At 35.2% G+C, this 20,655-nt stretch overlaps 1 protein-coding gene across 11 annotated transcripts in view; it reads right to left on the reverse strand.

Moving 5' to 3' along the window:
- ADAMTS6 (ADAM metallopeptidase with thrombospondin type 1 motif 6) overlaps positions 1 to 20,655 on the reverse strand; it is a 221,457-nt gene that overhangs the window by 188,508 nt on the left and 12,294 nt on the right. For all 11 annotated transcript variants that reach the window (XM_072859481.1, XM_072859484.1, XM_072859487.1 and 8 more), the window contains 4 exons: positions 18,046 to 18,214; positions 12,540 to 12,757; positions 11,922 to 12,005; positions 11,282 to 11,427 (listed from right to left, as the gene is read on the reverse strand). In XM_072859481.1, coding sequence (XP_072715582.1) covers positions 11,282 to 11,427; positions 11,922 to 12,005; positions 12,540 to 12,757; positions 18,046 to 18,214 — 617 coding nt within the window. The remainder of the gene's footprint in view (positions 1 to 11,281; positions 11,428 to 11,921; positions 12,006 to 12,539; positions 12,758 to 18,045; positions 18,215 to 20,655) is intronic.

Genomic DNA, 20,655 nt, shown 5'->3' on the forward strand with positions numbered 1-20,655 from the left:
TTTTGAAATACTACAAATAGTGCTATGTATATTAAGAGTTTAAACAGGATTGTCTAGAATTTTGCATAAGTGCATGTGTGGACAATTAATGACCGGTCACCTCAGAAAGATATTTGATTATGCAGCATTAAAAGAGATTTTTTTATTCATAAGGTTGATAACTTTGTAATTGCTGGCCTGTATTAGCTTAGCCAGTAGAAATACAGCTAGTAAAGGCCAAATCATCACAATTACAAAGAATTTCAAGTCTAGAAATAAGTAAAAGATAAAGCATAAAAAAGGAGAAATTGTTATATTTGCTGAGTATATTCCCATTTGGAGTATTCCCACGTGCTACAATTTCACCTGCTGACAATAGGTCACCGTGGCAGCAACAGAAGGGAACAGAAAACAAGCAATGGTAGGAAGAATTGGTATACAGCGCATGAAAGAGCAACTCTACACAAGACTTGCTAGTCATTAAATGTGTTTACAATTTCATATTTAATTCTTTACAGTTGGCCAGACCACTGTTCCTTCACACACTGTTGCAAAACAAATAGTTTGACCAGAATTTCAGTTAGTTCTCAGTGTTATCTCAGTGTTTGTATACCAGCAACCATATCCTCCAGTGTTTACTTCATATAAAGACTGTGAAACAAATATCTTTAGAAAAGTAAAAGTGTCAGTTAATAAAATAACTGAGAATGCAACACAGGTGGTAATTTAATTCTGAATATACCACATGTAAAGAAATGTGATTTCTTATTTTCTTCATCAAATTTCTTATTCATTAAAATGTTTTGATTTGAGTTGAAAAAAAATTGCATTTAATTTGAGTTTAAAGCAAAATTGTACATGTTGTTTAGCAGATCTGATTTCAGAATCAACTTCAGGCCAATTAACCAAGCACATGTGATCAGGCCAGCGTGGCAATTACAAAATATTCAAGTATGGAATTTTAACTTTGGATTTTTACTTTACCTCCATCATCCAGTTCTGTCAGAATTTTAATAGCCTTTTAAGCTATGTTTCATCACACATTATGAAAGTTAAACTGAACAGCTACAACTGCAGACATGAACTACAACATATTTCTTTACTTGGGACAATTTTGTAATATCCTCTGCTCCTGCCTATTCACACCTGTTCTTTGACTGGAAAATTCCCAGACATTTCCTTTCAAGTGTCACTTCTTTGCTGTAAATTCACTAATAAAGCAAGCAAGAAAAAAAAAAGAAAAAAATTAATCTTTAAGTAGTGCTAATCACTTTGGAAAGTACTTTTAACACACCAAATATACTTAAAAATTAGTTAGGAAGTGATCTATCTCTATGCATAATGGGTGTTTATAAAAGCAGTGAATTTAATACAGAAATGGGTGCAACTTCAGAGAAAATACCATCCCTAATTTTAAAAAAGATTAAGACGCTCATGCACCTAAATTCATTAATCCACATTTTAAAGCTGCAAAATATTTCAAAAAGTTATTAAGTAGCATGGAACAAACAGTGCTCACTTTAGGTTTTACATGACCATTTGGTTAATTAAAATGAACAAGCTATGAACTCAAATTGAAATCTTATCCAGATCCTACTGAAATAATGGGCATGCTGCCACTGACCTCAAAGCATAAATAATCATGCCCTTTGTTAGGATGGATTGGTGTAAACTAGCAGAAACTGAAGAATACTGAATACTAAAATTAAATGGATATGATGTTGCCACTAAAAGAATTAATTTACAACCTGTGTCCTAATTAAAAGCACATGTTTTTAATGTATTCTTATACATAAGCAATCTAATAAAATGTAGCTATAAAGTTGAGCTAAATAGTCCAGACTGATGTTTAAAATGTGAAGAAAACATGAAAATGTAGTATGTATTCATGTGTGGTGAGAAACAGAATTTATGCAACAGATCACAGACAAAATCCAAAATTGGTGAAAATCCAGGGTAGAAACTGGCGTAGTATGTTTTTTTAGATTGTGAAGAATAAGGAGCACAGCTACTCACTTGCATATGTATTATTCTGCCAGTCATTGTAAGTTGTGAAAACAACAACAGCCCTTATATTGTACTTAAGCAAGAGAGGGGGAAAAAAGAAAGAAGTGAAAAATGCTAGGATTCTACTCAGACTACTAAGAAAAATTTAAAATGAGAGATATTTAAACAAGCCTATGTTCTTTATAAAAAAGAAGGCAAAATATGACACTTCAAACTGCTAGAAAGCCCTTCCTCAGATATCTGGCCAAGCAGTAACTGAGTGTTCTAACAGATATCCCAAACTATTACCACCAAACATTTCCTGGAAAAACTATCATTTGAATAGTTTTATGACCCTTTGTGCAATTCAGAAGGTAAATGCCTAGAGAAAAAAAAAAGGGGGAAAAAAAGAGCATACAAAAGTATTTTTCATTGATTTTTTTCTTCTGTAGTAAGTCTAGTGTGTAAAAGGAAAAGTTTTGTTTGTAAACCACAGCAGGCATTAATAAACCATTACTATCAACAGCAAATGTAGTTTGATATTTTATGGATTCATCCCAATGCATTTTTAATTATCAAAGGTTTCATTGCCTCAGTTAGAGAAAGACTTTAACTGGGGGCAGTAAGGAGTTGCACTGCCCACACTGTGTGCTGGTAGATATTCTCAAGTTTTCCAGTTCAGGAAATCATTAGGTGTGTAACCAGTTCCACTCAGTGAGCACATCTTAAGAGATGTTTGTGCGATTACACTCAAAATTTCTGTCTTCAATCGAGATAGGAGAATATTATTTGTCTTTTTACCGACTATCAAGTATTTCAACCAATCTACAAAAAAAAAAATTAAAAAAATAAAACAGCTTTCAGACTTGAAGTCTCTAGTCAGAGCATGAAAGTCTGAGCTTTACTCCATGACACCGGTCACTCTTCTGGATTTGGTATTAAAACAAAACACATTTTGAACACATTCTGTGCATCTGGAATGGATTAGGCAAACTCTGGGTATACCTTATACCTTTTCCACCCTTCCACCCTCACAGACTCAAATTTTATAAACTAAATCAGAATACACATCTTCTAACTAACCAACTGTAAACGAAGAGTCAACTAATGGCATCAGAAATTAAAAATAACAGCCTTTTTATTGATTAGAAAACATTCCACTCACACAGTGTGCTTGTTAATTAGCTGCAAATCACCTGCTGGTTGACATTTGCCATGCAATAAGCAGTTTTTCAGATTCACATTCTAGCTACTTTATTGTTCCATGCAAGTTCCCTCAAATCCCACAGAGTCTATTTGATTCCTTCCAGCTACAAAATCTAGGAATAAATTTTAAAGATACAATTTACACTAACCTCCTCCCCACAAAACCCAAAAAAATTCACAGCCAAGAGTGAAAACCTGAACTTTATTTCAAGCCTTATTCTGTTAATGGGGGGGTGGGGGAACAAAAAAAACCCACCCAACAAGTAAGTGTATAACTGCCACATAAACGGGAATTATGCCAACTGATTTTATTAATTCCCAATTATTTCATATTTTTCTCTATTGCCTGTGTTACCTAATTTGATTTTCTACCATCATTTCACAGCCCACAGCCTCTCAGCTCACAAAAAGACATACAGAAAATGGATGAGGGAGAATTCTCCACCGAAATCTTTGCATGTTTTTCTCCCCACTGAACATGCAGGGCTTGCAATCCTGGGACATGGCTCTAGACCCGTATGTATCTAAAGCAAATCATCTACACATAGAGACCCTGTATTGCTGTAATGGCTCATAGTTGTTATGCTACAACTCTCAGCCACAACTTCTCTTTTGTCAGTCTTATGGTGGTCATTCCAAAGAATATGCCTTAGGATAGTGAAGACCCACAAAATGTTTTTGACACAAGAGTAAGAATATAAGAACTGTGGTACCGGCGCCATATCTAGCAACATACTGATTCTGTCAGTGGTCAGTAGCAGGTCTCTAAAAAGGAGTATAAGGAACATACCGTGTATAGAAACCCTGGTACAAACATTCCTATTATGCAAAGCACCATGCAATCATCAAATACCTTACTTTACTCAATCTGCTGTAGCAGTCCCAGTACATTTCAAGTTTGTTTGGGTTTTTTTCCAAATACATCATTTTTAATATGCAGATAGATTTTTCACTTACACCCGTTTAATTTCCTGAAAACAAAGAGGCATGGGGAATTTAGTGTTATTATTTGGAAAGCGGGCTCCTTGCATTTTAAGTAATTGCAGAGACAGACATTAAGGGCAACATATACATCTCAGCTTTTTAACCCTCTCTCTCAGAGGAGTAACCTTATACATGTGGTCTCCAGGACACTAAGTCAATGGACAATCTTACGATTTTTGCACAAAAATCAACTAAGGAAAAACAGCGTGTCAGGGGCTTAAAGTCACTGCCAGGGACTCCAGCAGAACAAGCTGAAAGGCTGCATAAAAAACAAGGGTGAAAACCACTTAATGGACTAAGAGTCAAGGAAGGAAGAAGCAAACAGATACAACTGACATCAGAATTACTTCTTGAAATCAGAGCCCTTCTCATTAGCGGAGGAAGAAACCGCAGGATGAGAGCCAGAGGACAGGGCTTCATGGGAAACAGAAACGCTTTGGATGTCCAGATTTATTGGCTAAGGCTAGGAAATTGTCCTGACAGAGCAACGTGAGAGTGCCTTGTATAGAAAAGAAATCTTTGCAACAAGTTAAGAAGCCCAGAAAAAAGTGGAAAAGTGCCTCAGAAAAGAAGTGTAACAATCTTGGACCTGCAGGAGGAAAGGAATGTGCAGAGTGCTGGCTGGCCCTACCTCACTACCAAATGCCTTAACTAGTACAGAACCTGATGGGGAAATGTTACTTGTTATTACAGAATAGAAGAATATTACTAACCTATAAGCACCTGACATGCAAAAGGGCAACTGCGTCCATAAAATACATTTCCTTTTAGGATTGCTATCGGGACGATGCAACTACCAAAACATCCCTGGCCACCTAAAACCCCTTAATGTTATAAAAAAATGAAAGGCATGATTGTGGTCAGCTCTACACAGGTATGCAAAATGAAACAAGAAACTTTTTGTCCCTCTCAAGTATCTACAGCAATGCCAGAAACATTGCAGTTCTTTAGATTATGAATCACAAGATTTACAGGATTTTAGGATTGCTGCCATATACATACACCTTCTGCCCCCTTAGAAAAACTGGCCGCACTGGCCTGCACAAGGGATGCATATCTCACAGACAAATGAAAGAGAATATATCTTGCCCATGAGGGCACATGAATGAGGGAACAACTAACTAAAGCACTGTGAAGTTAATCTTGTACATACACAATAAACATAAACCAGTACTGTAAAATTTCTCTCCTTGAAAGATTTGAAAAATCCACCAATTGTGTAATAATGCTTAATGCCTCCCATATGGGCTTCCGCAGTGTTGCTTGAGACATGTTGCATACTAATACCAGGGTTAATGCTAACAGCAGCCACACCACACTGCTTAGCAATACTTACTGAATTACAAGTACAGTGGTACCTGGCAAAAATACAAGAGTCTGTATTAAGAGAGAGCTCACTCACTGTCTCACAAAAATTAACATGTACAATCCCATTTAAAGTCCAGAGAAACAGAAAAATTATACCATCTGTGGTACTGAACATTTTTACTGATACCAGTCTAACCTACAAATCAAGATGTATTTGGCTTAATCAATAAAAACATCTTATGGCCCTGATTCTTTATTCAAGCAAATAAAGATTCCTCCAGAGTACATCAGTTCAGTGGGGCTGCAGAATAAATCATTGCTAAAGCAGTAAACCACTCATAAAACTAACTCAAGTGGACTCCAATCCAAGTAAAAGATTTTTGTATTTCAAGGTATTATAAGTCATTAATTTCAGAAGCTGTATCTACATAAGTGAATCTCTAACAGTGTAACGGGGGGGGGAGGGAGAAGGACACAGGTTTACAGTCTCAAAACTAAAACTTTATGAAGTTTTTCGCATGAAATCACTTATGTTCCTATAAAAGCATCAAATAAATCTTAATGCTTTTGTCAAGCATAGTAAATTTGGTTTTCTTTTAAAAAAAAAATAGAACAAACTCTTTGTATGTGATGCTACCAACAGGACATGACATTTCATGCAACAACTTTTGAGAAGTACTATCTCTTTAAGTGAGTAAGGTTTCAAATGTTTCTCTGTTTAAAAGATTTGTATCTCAAAGACCAAGTTCTGCCCCTTTAGAGATACACACACACACAGGGGCATCTCAACTTCCCCCTGAAACTTTCCTCTCTATGGGCTGTTTGGTATGCCTTTTACTTGATCTACTGACACACCAGGAGGCAAATTAATAGCTCTGGATCCTCCCTCCCAGCAGGAGAAGACTCCGTTGCTGCAAAGTTTAGAGAGTCAGTCACACATGCCATTTGGGAAAACAGCTATTTAGTACCTGGACAAATCAAACTAGCAATCTAGAGCTATATAGAAATGTAGTACTAGAGAACTCTTAGTGTGTAAGAGGGGAAAAAAAAAAAAGGAGCACTTTTTTAAAATTTTGTCATCTTCTCCTCCACTCCTGCTACAAAGTATAACCTAGAATGCAACCCTCTGCCCCTTACCATTCTGTGCAGATGCACAGGACAAGGAATAGTTTTGTTCATAATGTATATGCTTGCAAGTTAACCAAGGTATTGCCAAGAAATTCCATAATTTTTACTTTATTATCTATAAGAGCAAGAGAAGAGAAGGAATTGATTGAAATGGAAGGGAAGCTGGGTTAAGTGTTTTTCAAAAATAAGTAACAATATCATAGTGTACATTGTGACATCTGAAGTTTTGTGGTTTTAAGGTGAACTATGGAGACTCTATTTCTTAGGGAGTTTCTGAAGAAACAAAAGAGGAAGCAGGCTACCAATGAAGGTTAAAAAAAAAAAATCAGCAAATAAACAAGAACTAACTTCAGAAAGGCAAACAGATACTTCTACACTGTGGGTGGGATGCACAAGGGACAATATACAGAGACTCTCAAAACTTACACTGAGTCTTAAAATGACAAATCTGAGAACCTGACATTGTGCTAAAAAGTGAGTATTCACTTTTTATAAAAGAGTATTAACTTTTTATTCACTTTTTATAAAAGTGAGTATTCACTTTTATCACATCCGTGATGCAGGAATACAGGAACCAAATGCAAATACTACTTTTAGTCTACCAAAAGACTTGAGATAAGAGAATCATACAAGTTTTTCTCCTACTTTTATTAATTTGTAATATGAAAGAATTTTAAGGATTCACTAGGTTTATCTAAAGTCAAAGTAACTTCATGGACAAGAGAAGACATTGTCTAATAGCATTATACTATTAATCAACTTCATAATTAAAACCTGTCTGATTAGTATTTTACTTTCATCTGCCCCAAGAACCCAATTCAGACAATTACAAGATAAAATATTAAAGTCTGAGACTTAAATATAGTCTCCAACAGAAAAAATCTAGGTGATATTTCAAAGAGCGAGCACTATACAAAAAAACAGGCCTCATTGTTTTAGAACATTAATTCGGTCACAGTCTTATCTTGAAATAACATTAAGTGCTTAACGTAAGACTCAGAAAATACAAACAAAAGTTCTGTAAATGAATAAAAGAAGGCAAAAGCACAGTTACACACACAAAAGTATTATCAGTGTTCTCAGTAATTGCTATTCTTGTTATACAAAGTCGCCCAGTATCCCAAGACTCTGTAATAAGCCCTCTGTATAAGGCCTATTACTTACTCTTGGGTTCCCATTATAAGAAGGTATCTAATTCTTAACAATTTCAGGGATGCTCAGAAGCTCCCCAGTGAAACTGAAGGAAGATGCTTCTGCTGACAATAGAATCAGGAAATGTTCCTGCTAACTATCATATTTATGCCTACAGCATAAAGTCTGGCAGCATTAAAGAAGCTAAACCAGTCCACATACTCACCATAGTGAGTTGAGAATGCACATTATTTTTGTTACCATTATTTGTGCAAGTAATACCATATTTCCATCACTACGATTTTGCTCTCCTGATAGGGAATCAGGCTCTTACTTGGACCGGTCTCTTACCTGCCCTATTTTTTTATTATCAGCTAAGAAGTTTTCTGCATCCCCTACCCACTTAGTAAAATAAGCACTTTGCAGACTGCAGGGTGCCTGCAGGACCTCGACAGAGAAGCCCGTACACCAGGCACAATGAACACGAGCAGGCTGTTGTCCAAAGACCAGTAGCTTAGCAGGCATGGTAATGTCTCCATGGGACTTACTAGATTAGCTTGGCATACCTCCATGCCAGTGAGGCTACCTGGTTTTAGTATACAGCTAGTGTAGGCTACAAAAGTCCACCTATGTTGGTCAAGCAGACACCCCTAGGGAATCAGCACCCTTAATACTGTTTTTTATCATAGCATGCCATCTTTGAAAGTATAATGGAGGAAAGACATCTGTTGCTAAGAAAAGCTGAGATACTGTCTTCATTTGCACGGATTAAGATAATGACTCCTTTTCTTAACAACTTTGTCCCACTTTTCAGATAGAGATTGTTGTAGTTGCAAACTTAAATACTCATCTAGGACTAGGTAATAGTTTCAAATACATCAATTACTTCCTGAAAAATCTGGGTTTGATCAACACAAAACTATATATAATGTTGAACTAAAACTTTCCTACTTTCCATTAAATAGTAATACACACAATGACCAAAATTGGTTCCTGTGTCAAATTCAATTAAAAAGTAATTACCTCATATAAAGCATAGCAGCATCAGTGGGACAGATTCAGGAAACTGCTTTCAAAACACTATTACAGTGGCTAAAAAATAACTTAATGTTTGGTAGTATAGGTTCAAATTCCTTCAGGTAGGTTATTAAGGACCTCTCAAACATGTTAGGAGTTTAAAGCACTGTAGCTATACCCTTCCCTTTCACATGTAATGCATTAACTCTGGTTCATCATGGTGAGAGATCCAAACTAGAATGCAAACAAGCATGTTACCATTTCAGTAATTCATTTAGAATTACTTAAAGTTAATGGATTTACATATTTTTATTAATATAAATTTATCTTTACTCATTCCAACCTAAAAAAAGATAAATCCATTCTTCACATATGCTGATACATTTTATTAGTAAGAGCCAGGATACCTAGCAGTTTCATTAAAAGCCTGATTGATCCATTCAAATTGATTAGTGTAGCCACTGGGATTATTTTTAGAAATTACAATTATTATAGTAAACAAATGAATACAAGAATTCTATTGTGAAAGCATATATAACTGAACTTAAAAGTTCAGCGATGCTTTATAAAGGTAGGTATTACTAGTCTGCAGATACTACACTGAGGCACTTTGTTGATTTAAAATATAGGCATATACTGAGAAGTGTAAACTTCTTAGAAGTAAACTTGGAAGTTATTTTAACTCATGTCCTTTTTAAAAGATGGCATACACAAGTCCTGAAGAAACTCTGCAGTATACTTATATAATTACTAAGCCCCCATAATGAAGAATAAAATAAGACCTTAATATTTACTACTTCTTGCTGAAAGAAACCTTACTTTTCAATGGGTATTATTCATGTTCTCTGAAAACTTGCTCCTTTTGCAGTTAGAGGCCTGCAAGTTAGGACTAACTTAAGCCTTTTTCTGGAACACAGAACTGTTCATAACTATGCTGGGAACACCCTATCAGAGCAGGGAAGCCAGCACAGAATATACAGTAATAAAACGTATTAAAGCACAACAGTGAAAAAAAATAAACAACTGTGCTTTGCAGTGCCAGAATAACAGTAACAGAACGTCAAGCTATTCAGCCATAATAGTAAAAATACAATGTTGCCAATGCAGCTTATACATACATATTGGGGGGCTTCAACTGACACAACCATACCACCTATGGAATACACTTTTTCACTCACTGCCTAAATTATACCAGTAAAAGCTTGATGTGTAGCACAGCTGTAAAGATGTATTTAATTTCACATGTGAGCAGTCCTAGTGAAGGAATTACTTGTATGCAAAAAATGAGCATAAACAAAGGCCTTTGTGAAAAATCAAGATCTTAGAATGTCATTGTATTTTATTTTGAATTTCATTCCATTTATTTTTATTAGAGACTTTAATATTATTTTTTTAAACTTCTTGGACTATAACAGCTCTCTAAATCACTCTGGCATTTAATCATTCTAATTGTTACTATGTAGTATTAATGACCACATGTAACAATTACCTTTGAAACAGGAATGCAAAAATACATGCAAGTGATTCATTAGCTTTTCTTTCCTCTCAAAAAAAAAATTTATTCCTTATACAAAACAAAACCAACAACAACCACCCATCCCAAAAAACCCAAGCCACTTTTACACCTTTTACACAAAATTCCAGAAAAGATCCATTATTTTAGTCACTATTTAAAAATTTTCTGCAGTGAACACGATTCCACAAATAGGTCACATAGAAAGCAGTACAGAATTTGTCCTGGAAAGCAAAGAAACTATAATAAAAAGATCCTAATCCAAATTAGTGCTGCTGCACCTGCTGCTATTTAAACAAAATAGAAAAGAATAAATAGTGTCCTTGAACAACGGGGAAACTGATCTCCTAAATAAAGTACAGTTGCCTACCCGTAACTGCAAAGGACAAACAGGAATAGGTTTATCACGACTGCAAGATTACAGTGCAAGCTTTGTTGAATTTACCACAGTAACGGTGGAATAGAAGCAAACAAATGGGCACATATGCAGGCTTTGAAACTACCTATTAAAACTGTTAGCCCTCATCTTAATTAAGCATAATAAATCAAAACAGCTACAAAGCAAAGTCTTGCATTGCCTGAATCCTCAAGAACCTGTTTTTCAGCAGAAACACTATTACAGTAGTTGAGGTTCTGGCTTGAAATTCTTATAAAAAACATTATATATGGTTAACAAAACATTTTCCATACTGTTTTGTTCTCCATAATCTTATGAATTCTTTTCAATTACAAAAGTATAAAATGTTCAATAGGATCCATCTGTTCTACTGGAATACTTTGCATTGGCAATTATGAAGTGAAAATAACAGCAGAAGCAAGTAATTTGCAGATCTTTCTTACTTTTCCAAATTCTTAATCTATAGTTCAATAGTCTGATACATTTAAGACAAGCCATCTATTAATTTTCCTGCTCTTAAGATTACCTATCAATTATATTACTTTACAACTAGCCTCTCTCTATATATAAGGTAAGAACAAGAAAGCTACAGAAATAAAACAAAATAAACACAATACTTATAATGACCATACCTAGTAATAAGAACCGCATTATCATGGTGGGCAATCCCATTTTCTGGAATGGTGTTTCCATCACTTTGGTGGGCGAGAATGGATTTCTGCCACTTACAGAAGCTATCGAGGGACTTGTCTGCATGGTGGTTTATCTCCAAGTTTGGCTGCAATACAACATGCATACCAGAAATGTTCCAAACAAATTACTAAGGTCAGTTGTTAAGCCTTTTGAAAACTAAAATGGGACTATAATTAGAAGCAGTGGTTTCTAGGAATAAACTCTTCTTGCCAAATTTTATCTCTGTAAAATCTGACCCCAAGTTCAGCTGTGTATTACTGAACAGGCATTCTTTCTGCTCCAACTTTAAGAGCATTGATTATGTCAATACAAAAAAAATCAGAATATCAAAATATAGAAGTAAAAATAAAACTGACATCCCGAAAGGTGTATTTATATTCACCTGAAGTAAGAACAGATATCTTTGAGGTGATACATGAAGAATATTCCTTTGAACTGTTTCATCTTGATTAAAGAGTGAAAGATTACAAGATAGGTTTTGTAGTCAGATGCAGCCATTTCAAGCAATAATTAAATGAAATCTATATTACACACTAACATGTATTACAGAGATATACAGCATAGCACAACAGCTCTTACCTGATCTTCAGTGAGGACAATTAAACGTGTCACTATAATATTCACAACGTTTCCTAGACTGGAATCACGATAAAGTTTGGCAACCTGACCTCCAGAAAATAAGAAAAGGCACAAAGTCAGACAAGAAACACTACTTGTTTCCTAAATGGTTAAAAAATAACCTATTTTCTTGCTCAGTGTAATTTCATTAATGTTAATTATCATTATCAACTGAATTAGAGTTATTTTTGGACCAAAAAATGACCATTCAGTAAAACAAACTCCTTGGGTCACACTTTTCAATCAAAACTGTTTATACCCTGTTTCATAATTCATCCAGCACAAGGAGCATTTGGACTGTTGACTTAAACAGAACTGTATAATCTAAATGTAATCATATGAATTTAAAATTAAAGACAAACAATTTAAAAATGATCACAGCGTACGTCTTGACAGAAACAGTACTGCATTTTTCCCATGATGCTAACGTTTGCCATATTTCAACTATTAATTCCTGCAAGCTGATACACATTTTAAAGCATTATTCATGCCAATAAATAAATAAATAAATACTTTACAGTTGCTTTATCATTTCAGTACATGCATATTGATATGAAGACAGAGAGCGATGAAACTTACAATATTCATTACACTCAAAATGTAGTGTTCAATGTCTTTGCGACCATGGTATCCCACCATCATTTTGTCTGCTACTACCAGCGTTTCCACAAACCGTTCAAGGCTTACTGATCTCTTCTGTCGACTATGACTACTTAACGTTTCATTGACTGGAAATGAAGTTGGAAAAGCAGATGCATCACTCATCCACCAAGGTTTACTGCTTCCTGTGAGGTCTTCTGTGAACCAAAATAATTAAACACTTCAGAGGGGTCACTAGTAAAACTCATTCAAATGCAGCTGGTTTATGTTGAGATTACCATCTTCAAGCTTCTAAAGAGAAGTCTTTCTTGAGGCAAAGAAAAATTAACTTTATTATCTTTTTTTTTTTTCATTTTATTTTAAAATACCTTATATAATGGAAAACCAACTTTGAGTTCTAATATTCTCAACTCTCCTTCGCTTGACTTAGGATAATAAATCATCAATCTTCTCTTAACAGATCTAATTCTGCGTATCTGTGTTAATACTAAAGATTACTTACAATTAACCACAAGCACACTTCAGAATTTTAAGGATAAGAACAAGACAGCTATAACATTTGGAAAAAACATACTGGAAACCAAAAATTCAAAATTAAGGTAAAAGGTATCAAAATATACTAAGGAATTAAACACACTGATAAGGCACCAAAAAAGCTTTTTCCCTCCTGTGAAACTCTGTAATTATTAGGCAAATATGCTTACAAGTCTAGAAGTTTTGGGCCAAATAAATTAATTTTCTCTTCAGAAAGCTATCAGATTATGTTTTATCTACCTCATGAATTAACTATAATGGGAAGTTTAAAATGGCCTGACATGGGGTAATTGCTATAGTTATTTTTAACACTAATTTTAATTTAAATATGTTGATTTTTGTACTTGTTTCACGTAAATATATAGAAAAAGTATCTCTTGCATGCAAGAGACTGATTATTAAAAATCCAAACAGCAGTAATTATCAGCAAAACACACACTACAAACTTACTTTGAATTTGAATTCCTGTCCTCAGGACAAAAGTGAACCAGCCCTCCCCTGCAAAACTGGCATTGTTGTGTGTGTTAAATATCCCTTTTCCACAAAGGCCCACACAGATCTCAACCTTAAGTGTATCAAAGTTTATTATTTTGGTCTGGTTTTACCCAAGCAGGATTTCACAATATCTAAGGTATTCTTGCCAGTTATGGATGAACACAAGAATGTTAACAGTTAGATACATTTGTAATTGTCTGAACAGGACTGCTCAAGTGAGCAATTCCTGACATGCATCTTTACCTCTACTAAAACAGGTTCAACTAAGGATGAGTTGAGATAGGACTGGTACCTTCCATGAAAAAGCAATGCTTTATGCAATTCAACTAAGAATTATATTTTCAAAGAGCAATAACTACACCATAAAGAATGTATGTTCAGGTCAAAACCAGGAATATAAAGCTTCAGCATTCCCACTGTTGCAGTGTTTCATAATTTTTAAGGCCACAGTGTTGGCTTTGAACGGTACATATTTTAGAAAAGTCAAAAAATGAAAATAAACCTGGTAGTTGAAAAAATGCCAGTAATAAAATTGTCCTCATTCTGCAATGGGTGTAATCCATTCTAAAAAACTGTATCGAGTACTAAAGCCTGCTGAGGATTCTATCATGAATACTAAGCTTTTTCCTGTTTTTCACCTCTATTGTAGGAAATTCAAAGTTGCTTTAATTGTTCAAAGATTTTGATCTCACTTAAACAGTGATTTAGGAATGTCTGGCATTTTCTCTGACAGCTTCTGTACTAAAATTTTTAAAAATCCACTCTTCATTTTCAAATAACATATGGTAACATTTGAGGGTTTCTGATGCTCTTAGAGTGCTAGAAGTACTTTAGAAATGCAACACTGCTTCCACATTCATTCATAATTTTTTACTCAAACATGCAAATCTATTCTAAATATTTTAAAACTGATGAGCTCATGAAGAAAACATTCAGAGAAAAAAAGAAAATATTATTTTGGACTCATCTTGATAGCATCTTTCAAACAAAGGTCTCGGAAGACTTCAGAAAAACAAACATTTCTCCTTTTCTTATCAGATGAGACACTTAGGCTTCAGCCGGTCTCAAAGTAATGGGAAAGCTGGAAACAATCCTGAGTACTTAGGCTTACACTCCAGGATCTATCAATGCTTATGCTGTTTTAGTTTAAAAACACTAAATAATGATTACTGAATTTTCTTTAAAAAGTTAAAACATGTCAATAAAGGTTTGCAATATATTTTAAAAAAACAGTTCTGTGGCAAGTTATGTAATTTTTCCACCACATTCGTAGATTAAAAAAGAAAAAAAATAAACTTCATTAACATCTAACATATAGCTATCGGGAAGTAAAAAAAAATCAAAAACCACACACAGAAAAGCACTGTAATTAACCCCAAAATAATTATTACGAAAGCAGGGAATTAGGTTTTAAATTGCAACTGAAAAGAAATCCAAACGTGTGTAGACATGGAGTTCACAACTACAGTACCCCAAGTTTTAATCTAAAGATGTTAGGTGGTGATGAAGGTGGAGAGAGAGGAGTGAACATGAACAGAAAAGAAAAAGAACTCAAAATGCAATAGAAAGCAAGCTACTTATGTAAGATGCAACTATGAAAATATTTAGAAGTGAAGCATTATGTGGTGCTTTTTTCTTACTATTTTAACATCTTCATTTAATGCATATACAAGCATTTTTTCATTTTAGAATACACCAACTGTAAAGTCTGACATGAGTAAAACCACTACATAAAGCAGCATATATTAGAGCCATCCCTAAATAATCTACCACTCTGCAGCTTTCACATGTCAACTTTTGTTGTTTCTCAGTCCTATCCAAACACAGCATTCTGCAAGATAACCCAGTGGCCTCAAATCCCATTGAAGCAATTGGAATTTGACAGCAGTCAACTTCTTACCAAGGCCTTAATGATTTCAGCTATATTTAATAAAACATAGTTAAATTGGTGATGATACATACATGAAATAGTAATTTAACATTTTTTATTTTTTAAACATTCTTATGTCTAACTGCTTAAAAATCTAATTTAGGTTATGAAAATCTATCCCACATTCTTATCTGAATCTCCCTGCCTCTTTAATTCTTCTCTTGTATTAGCCACCATAATTCTACTACCTACTATGAAGTAGTCCATCACTTGCTCATCCCAACCAATTCTGATCATCCTTTCACCAAATTCCCCACCCCACTTTCTATCAATTATTGCTTTTTTTTCCTCAGAAAGGTCAGAAATAACACTCCCCTTGTCTCTATCAACACTTCAAAATCCTGACCACTTCCCTGATACAGAACAGGTACATGATAAATTTAGGTCTAGATTACAATAGGGGAAACTTGCCAGACTGTGAATAGTGGCACAGCTACACAAGCAGATTCCTCACAGTATATTATACTGGCAAAACTGTTCTGAAGGTAAAGCTAAAATCAGCCTCCAGACAAAATAAATTATATACTGCCAAAAGGCAGTTACAGGTTTCTTATGACTGCATTTTAAAACACAAAATTGGACTGCTCAAAACTTCCAAAACCAGTCAAATGCCCCAAAGATTACTGTAAGCCTGGCTTTAGTCCTAGGGTCTGAAAGCTGTGAAACTGAAAATTAATATTTGATTTTACTTTTTAGATATTCTGTGGATGCTTGGGATGCCATGTCACTTTGGGATAAAGCTGCAACAGTGCTTAGAAAACGAGCACTGTTTAAAAGGTTTTGGTACCCATGAGGAGAACATTAAAATAGCACATCATCTGGAAAAGTAAGACCTTGCAGTTTTGGGGGAAAGCAAATTTTTTCAGAAATTTTCATGGAGTGGAAGTAGTATGCTAAACAACAGGAAAAGGAGAAACTGAGATGAATAAGCATGATAGCAGTCTCAGGCTTGTAAAAAGCAGTGCTTCCATATTTCAGTAATTAAGGACTTCAGGATGTGACAGATACGAAAGCTCAGGAAATGCACAGGAGCTTCCAATAACAAAAGCAGCATCAAGTATGCAAAGGAATAAATGCTAAAGATTACTTCATGTTTCACAAAAAATGCATGCAAGATGCATAGCTCTGATCAGCCTATGATCCATACAACAGATATTGCCAGAACGACTGAATGCAACCTGACCAAAGTAGCTGCCACTGCTTCATCCTCACTTGGAGGAGAATGACTTCCTAAGCATTAATCTAGACGATAACATCTGACAGAGGCCAATATCCTTTCTTTTTCTAGGGATATAATAATGGTAAAAATTGCATCATCCTACATTTCATAATCCTTCCACTTATTTCAAGAGGCTTAAGTGACAGCTTTCCCTACAAAATGAATCAGCAGGCAGTAATAGTTAGGAGACTTGTTTTGCAATATTAGAAGCACATAGATGGAATAATGCTTCCAGACTAAATCAGAAGTTACATACATAAAGTCTGACATTCCCTGAACACAGTTAACTGAAACACTCAGGTAAAACTGTCTCCCAAGCATGGGCCTTTGTACGGTAAGACAGTCTGTCCCATAAGTTTAGTCAGCTGCTGCCAGTAAAAGTTACAAACTCCAAAAGAAGATGAAACAAGTTATATCAATGAACAGTGATATTATTTGATTTTAAGATTAGTATTTGTCAGCCTGCCCTGTGCAGTGAATCTCATGGAATACAACTGTCCAGGACTGAACTTTTAAGAACAAGCTATTTCTGAGATATAAACAAGCGACAAGGTTAGAAGATTTTTCTATTATGTAAAAAACCCCATTGTTTTAGTGCTCTAAAATAACTTGCCAGATTTACTCCATACTGTCTTCAAGACGTTAGTTTTCAGCTTCAGTTTAAGCAAGTAACAATCATGTCAAAGAGTACTTGAAAAGTGTATTTGTGGAAGTTAAAATTGCTTTACAAGGAAAATCTCTCTCAATCAAAACTATATAATCCTTCCCATAAGGCACCTGTAAATCACACATTCTACTATTATGGAATAGCATTAACCCACTGAACCAAAAGCCCGTATCAAAACACCATAAACCTCCATAAACAAGAAAGATGTGGACTCCAGTTCCAAATGTATTTCTAATCATAATACTAACACATTTATGGCATGTCAAGTTTCCTCAAATGAGATGGAACACTTACTAAACATTGAGCTGTAATACTTAGTCACTCAATCATGCTTTCCAGTTGGGGAACGAAGTACATTTATAGCACATTTTGAGGAAGTCTGTGCTCATTACTACCACTGTACATAACACAGACATAAAACAAGACTTACTCCCGGTGTCTCAGTTTTTGAAAGACACTACACTCTCAATCTGAATCTGAAAAAAAAGCAAAACTCTTTTTCAACAGGACACACTGCATCACCCAAAAGGATTATTCCCATTGCTACATTCTCCACTGTCTTACGTGTGAACCAAGCAAAATATTAAAATACATCTTAAGGTACAGTTTTTTAAAAGGAATGACACTCATACTCATTTACCTGAGACTCCACAGTGACTGTGATCATAGAGGTGTTGCTGGTGCATGGTAGATTTTTTGTATATAACATGAGGATGACCATTCTCATAATTAAAGTTATTAGAATCTTCTGTTATATTCCTTAAAGGCTCAATAAAATACTCTTCATCTTCTGTAGCAATGACTCCATGCTTAAAGAAGAAAATAAGAAAATAAAAACTTGCAAAAGACAATATAAAACTCCTATTAAAAAGCTTAACTTTAAAAAACATTTGACTATCATCTATCTCTGTGAAGAAATCCACAACTATAAGCCAACACAGAAAACAATGCTTGAGCCAGCTCTCCTCCACCGATTTTAGTGGGAGCAGGAGTAAGCACCTATGAGCAACACAATGAGAAAGGAATAAAAATATCATTGCCCTATTTCTGGAGTTCTTTCCCATGATTTTTGGTGGATGTGGTAAGAAAACAAAAGATGTTCTTGGTATAAATAATCTCTTCACAGAGATGTTCCAAAACTACATGATTCGTATCCATTAGAAGTGATGTGAAGCCAAAATGGCCTCACTCAAATGGTGAGACCAATATCCCCCTATGATGCCATACCAGTAGATGCTTAAAGCCACATACTGCATAAAAAAAAAAAAGGCATGAAGGATTAATTTTAGAACATATATTCAGGGAAACCATTCAGCATTTTACATCCATATGCTTAATTCCAAAACTGAGCTAGTTATTAAAATCAAATTATTCATATTAACTTAGGATACACTATCTACAAAGCATTTATTCCTTAAAAGGTCTTGCCACAAATCTGGCAAATCTGAGTTGTTGCAGCCTGTGCACTAGACCTCACTCTCCATAACAAATGAACATTTTTTTATCCATACTGCAGTGCAGAATAGTAGATATTCTATTCTCATAACTTTCACATTTGTGAACTCAGCTTTTTCCAAACAGGAAGTGGTTTAAGAAAGAAAGGGGAGATTTCAGGCCAACTATGCAATTTCCTGAACCTTCAGCAATTAAAACTGAACTTTAGCAGAAAATACAGTTTTGGGAACCTTTCAGATATAGAAATATTGGGGAATAAGCCCTGACAGACTCCTACACCGATATTTGCTAAATAAAAAATTCCGGTATCTGTATCTAGAAAATTCTGAATGTATGAACTTTCTACATCAGGAGAAAGAGCTACTCATCAGGTGGGAGACTGGAAGCAGGAACTTCTCCATTCATATCCTGATTTGATGAATCACAAATTTCTACCACACCTTTGATCTGTAAAGCAAGTACTATGCATGAGCCTTTTTTTAAAGGGGTTATTTTTTTCCTCCCATGAGACCTCTATGATCAGCCATAAGACCACTTGCTCCATATCTGCTCTAAATATCCTAAAGCTGATCAGGGCTTGCCATTGTACTCTTGGTCAAAGCTCTCGTCCTGCTCCTGGTTTGTACATCAAATGCCTGCTGTTCTTCACTCCTGGACTAACTGGATTTCAGTAACAACATAAAACTTACAAAATAAAAAATCCTGTATAACACACCAGAAAGAACAGTGTTTTCCAAATATAACCCTATTTATAAATTTTGAAAATATACGTATGAACACACTGCAGCTTTTAATTACACATTCCTTACATAGTGACTATAACAGTAAGTGCTCCTCTTCAGTGGTATTTTTCATTATGAACTCAATTATTTACTCAAGAAGCTAACACCAGTGTCCACATTCACCTGGAAGATGCTGGTATCAAATTCCTCTCACAATGCTTTCTTATTACTTGGAGTCCAAGATTTTACTAAAAAATAAATCATTTACTGGTACACTGCTGCTTAAATAGCATTGAAAATACAAACCAAATTGTAACTGGGTTTGCCAGATGTGCAGAAAGAACCTTGACAGTCTGGACTGCATCCAGTCTGGATGTCAGACATCTGGGTTCAAGCGAATCCTGAGTCATTATAAGCTCTGTTATTACGTTCCCACAGGAAGAGAGTCCTGCTGAGTGGTTCTGGCCAACACCATAAGGCTGTCCGCTTCATGCCAAGCCTGAGGAGACAGAGGTACCATCCAACCTGTGGCTCTGTCTCTGCAACAGGGTGGGTCTTAACCTAAATCTAATTACTCCAGAGGATACAACCTTCATGTCTGTACTCAAGTCCAGCCCGGTTAACAAGTCTAAGCATGAATGTGACATTTAAGTAAGATACTGAAACTGATAGTTTTAAGCAGTGAGATGACCTCAGTGGGAGTGAATCAATTCAGATGCCATAAACAACCCTTAACTGCAGCATTAATTCTCTATACAAATTGCTTATTTGCAGGAGCAAATACGCAAAAACTATTACAAACCTCTGCAAGCTATGATCAAGTTCCTTCAGGTACCAGCAGTGAAAAAGGTTAGGAGAGTATCACTCATTTTTCCTATGGCTAGGTGACATTTGATCTCATCTGCCCAACACTATGGTGGTTTAAGAAAAGAGATATTTTAATAACATTTAGTTGAGGAACTGCAAATAAATTTTAACTTACACCTACAACCACATAGTCAGAACATGTATGTGGTCAGTTGCTGCAGCTAGCCAAGTGATTTGATAAATGTTGAAAACGCACTTGCCCTGCA

Source organism: Ciconia boyciana, chromosome 4, assembly GCF_034638445.1.
Source record: "Ciconia boyciana chromosome 4, ASM3463844v1, whole genome shotgun sequence".
Taxonomy (NCBI): Eukaryota; Metazoa; Chordata; class Aves; order Ciconiiformes; family Ciconiidae; genus Ciconia; species Ciconia boyciana.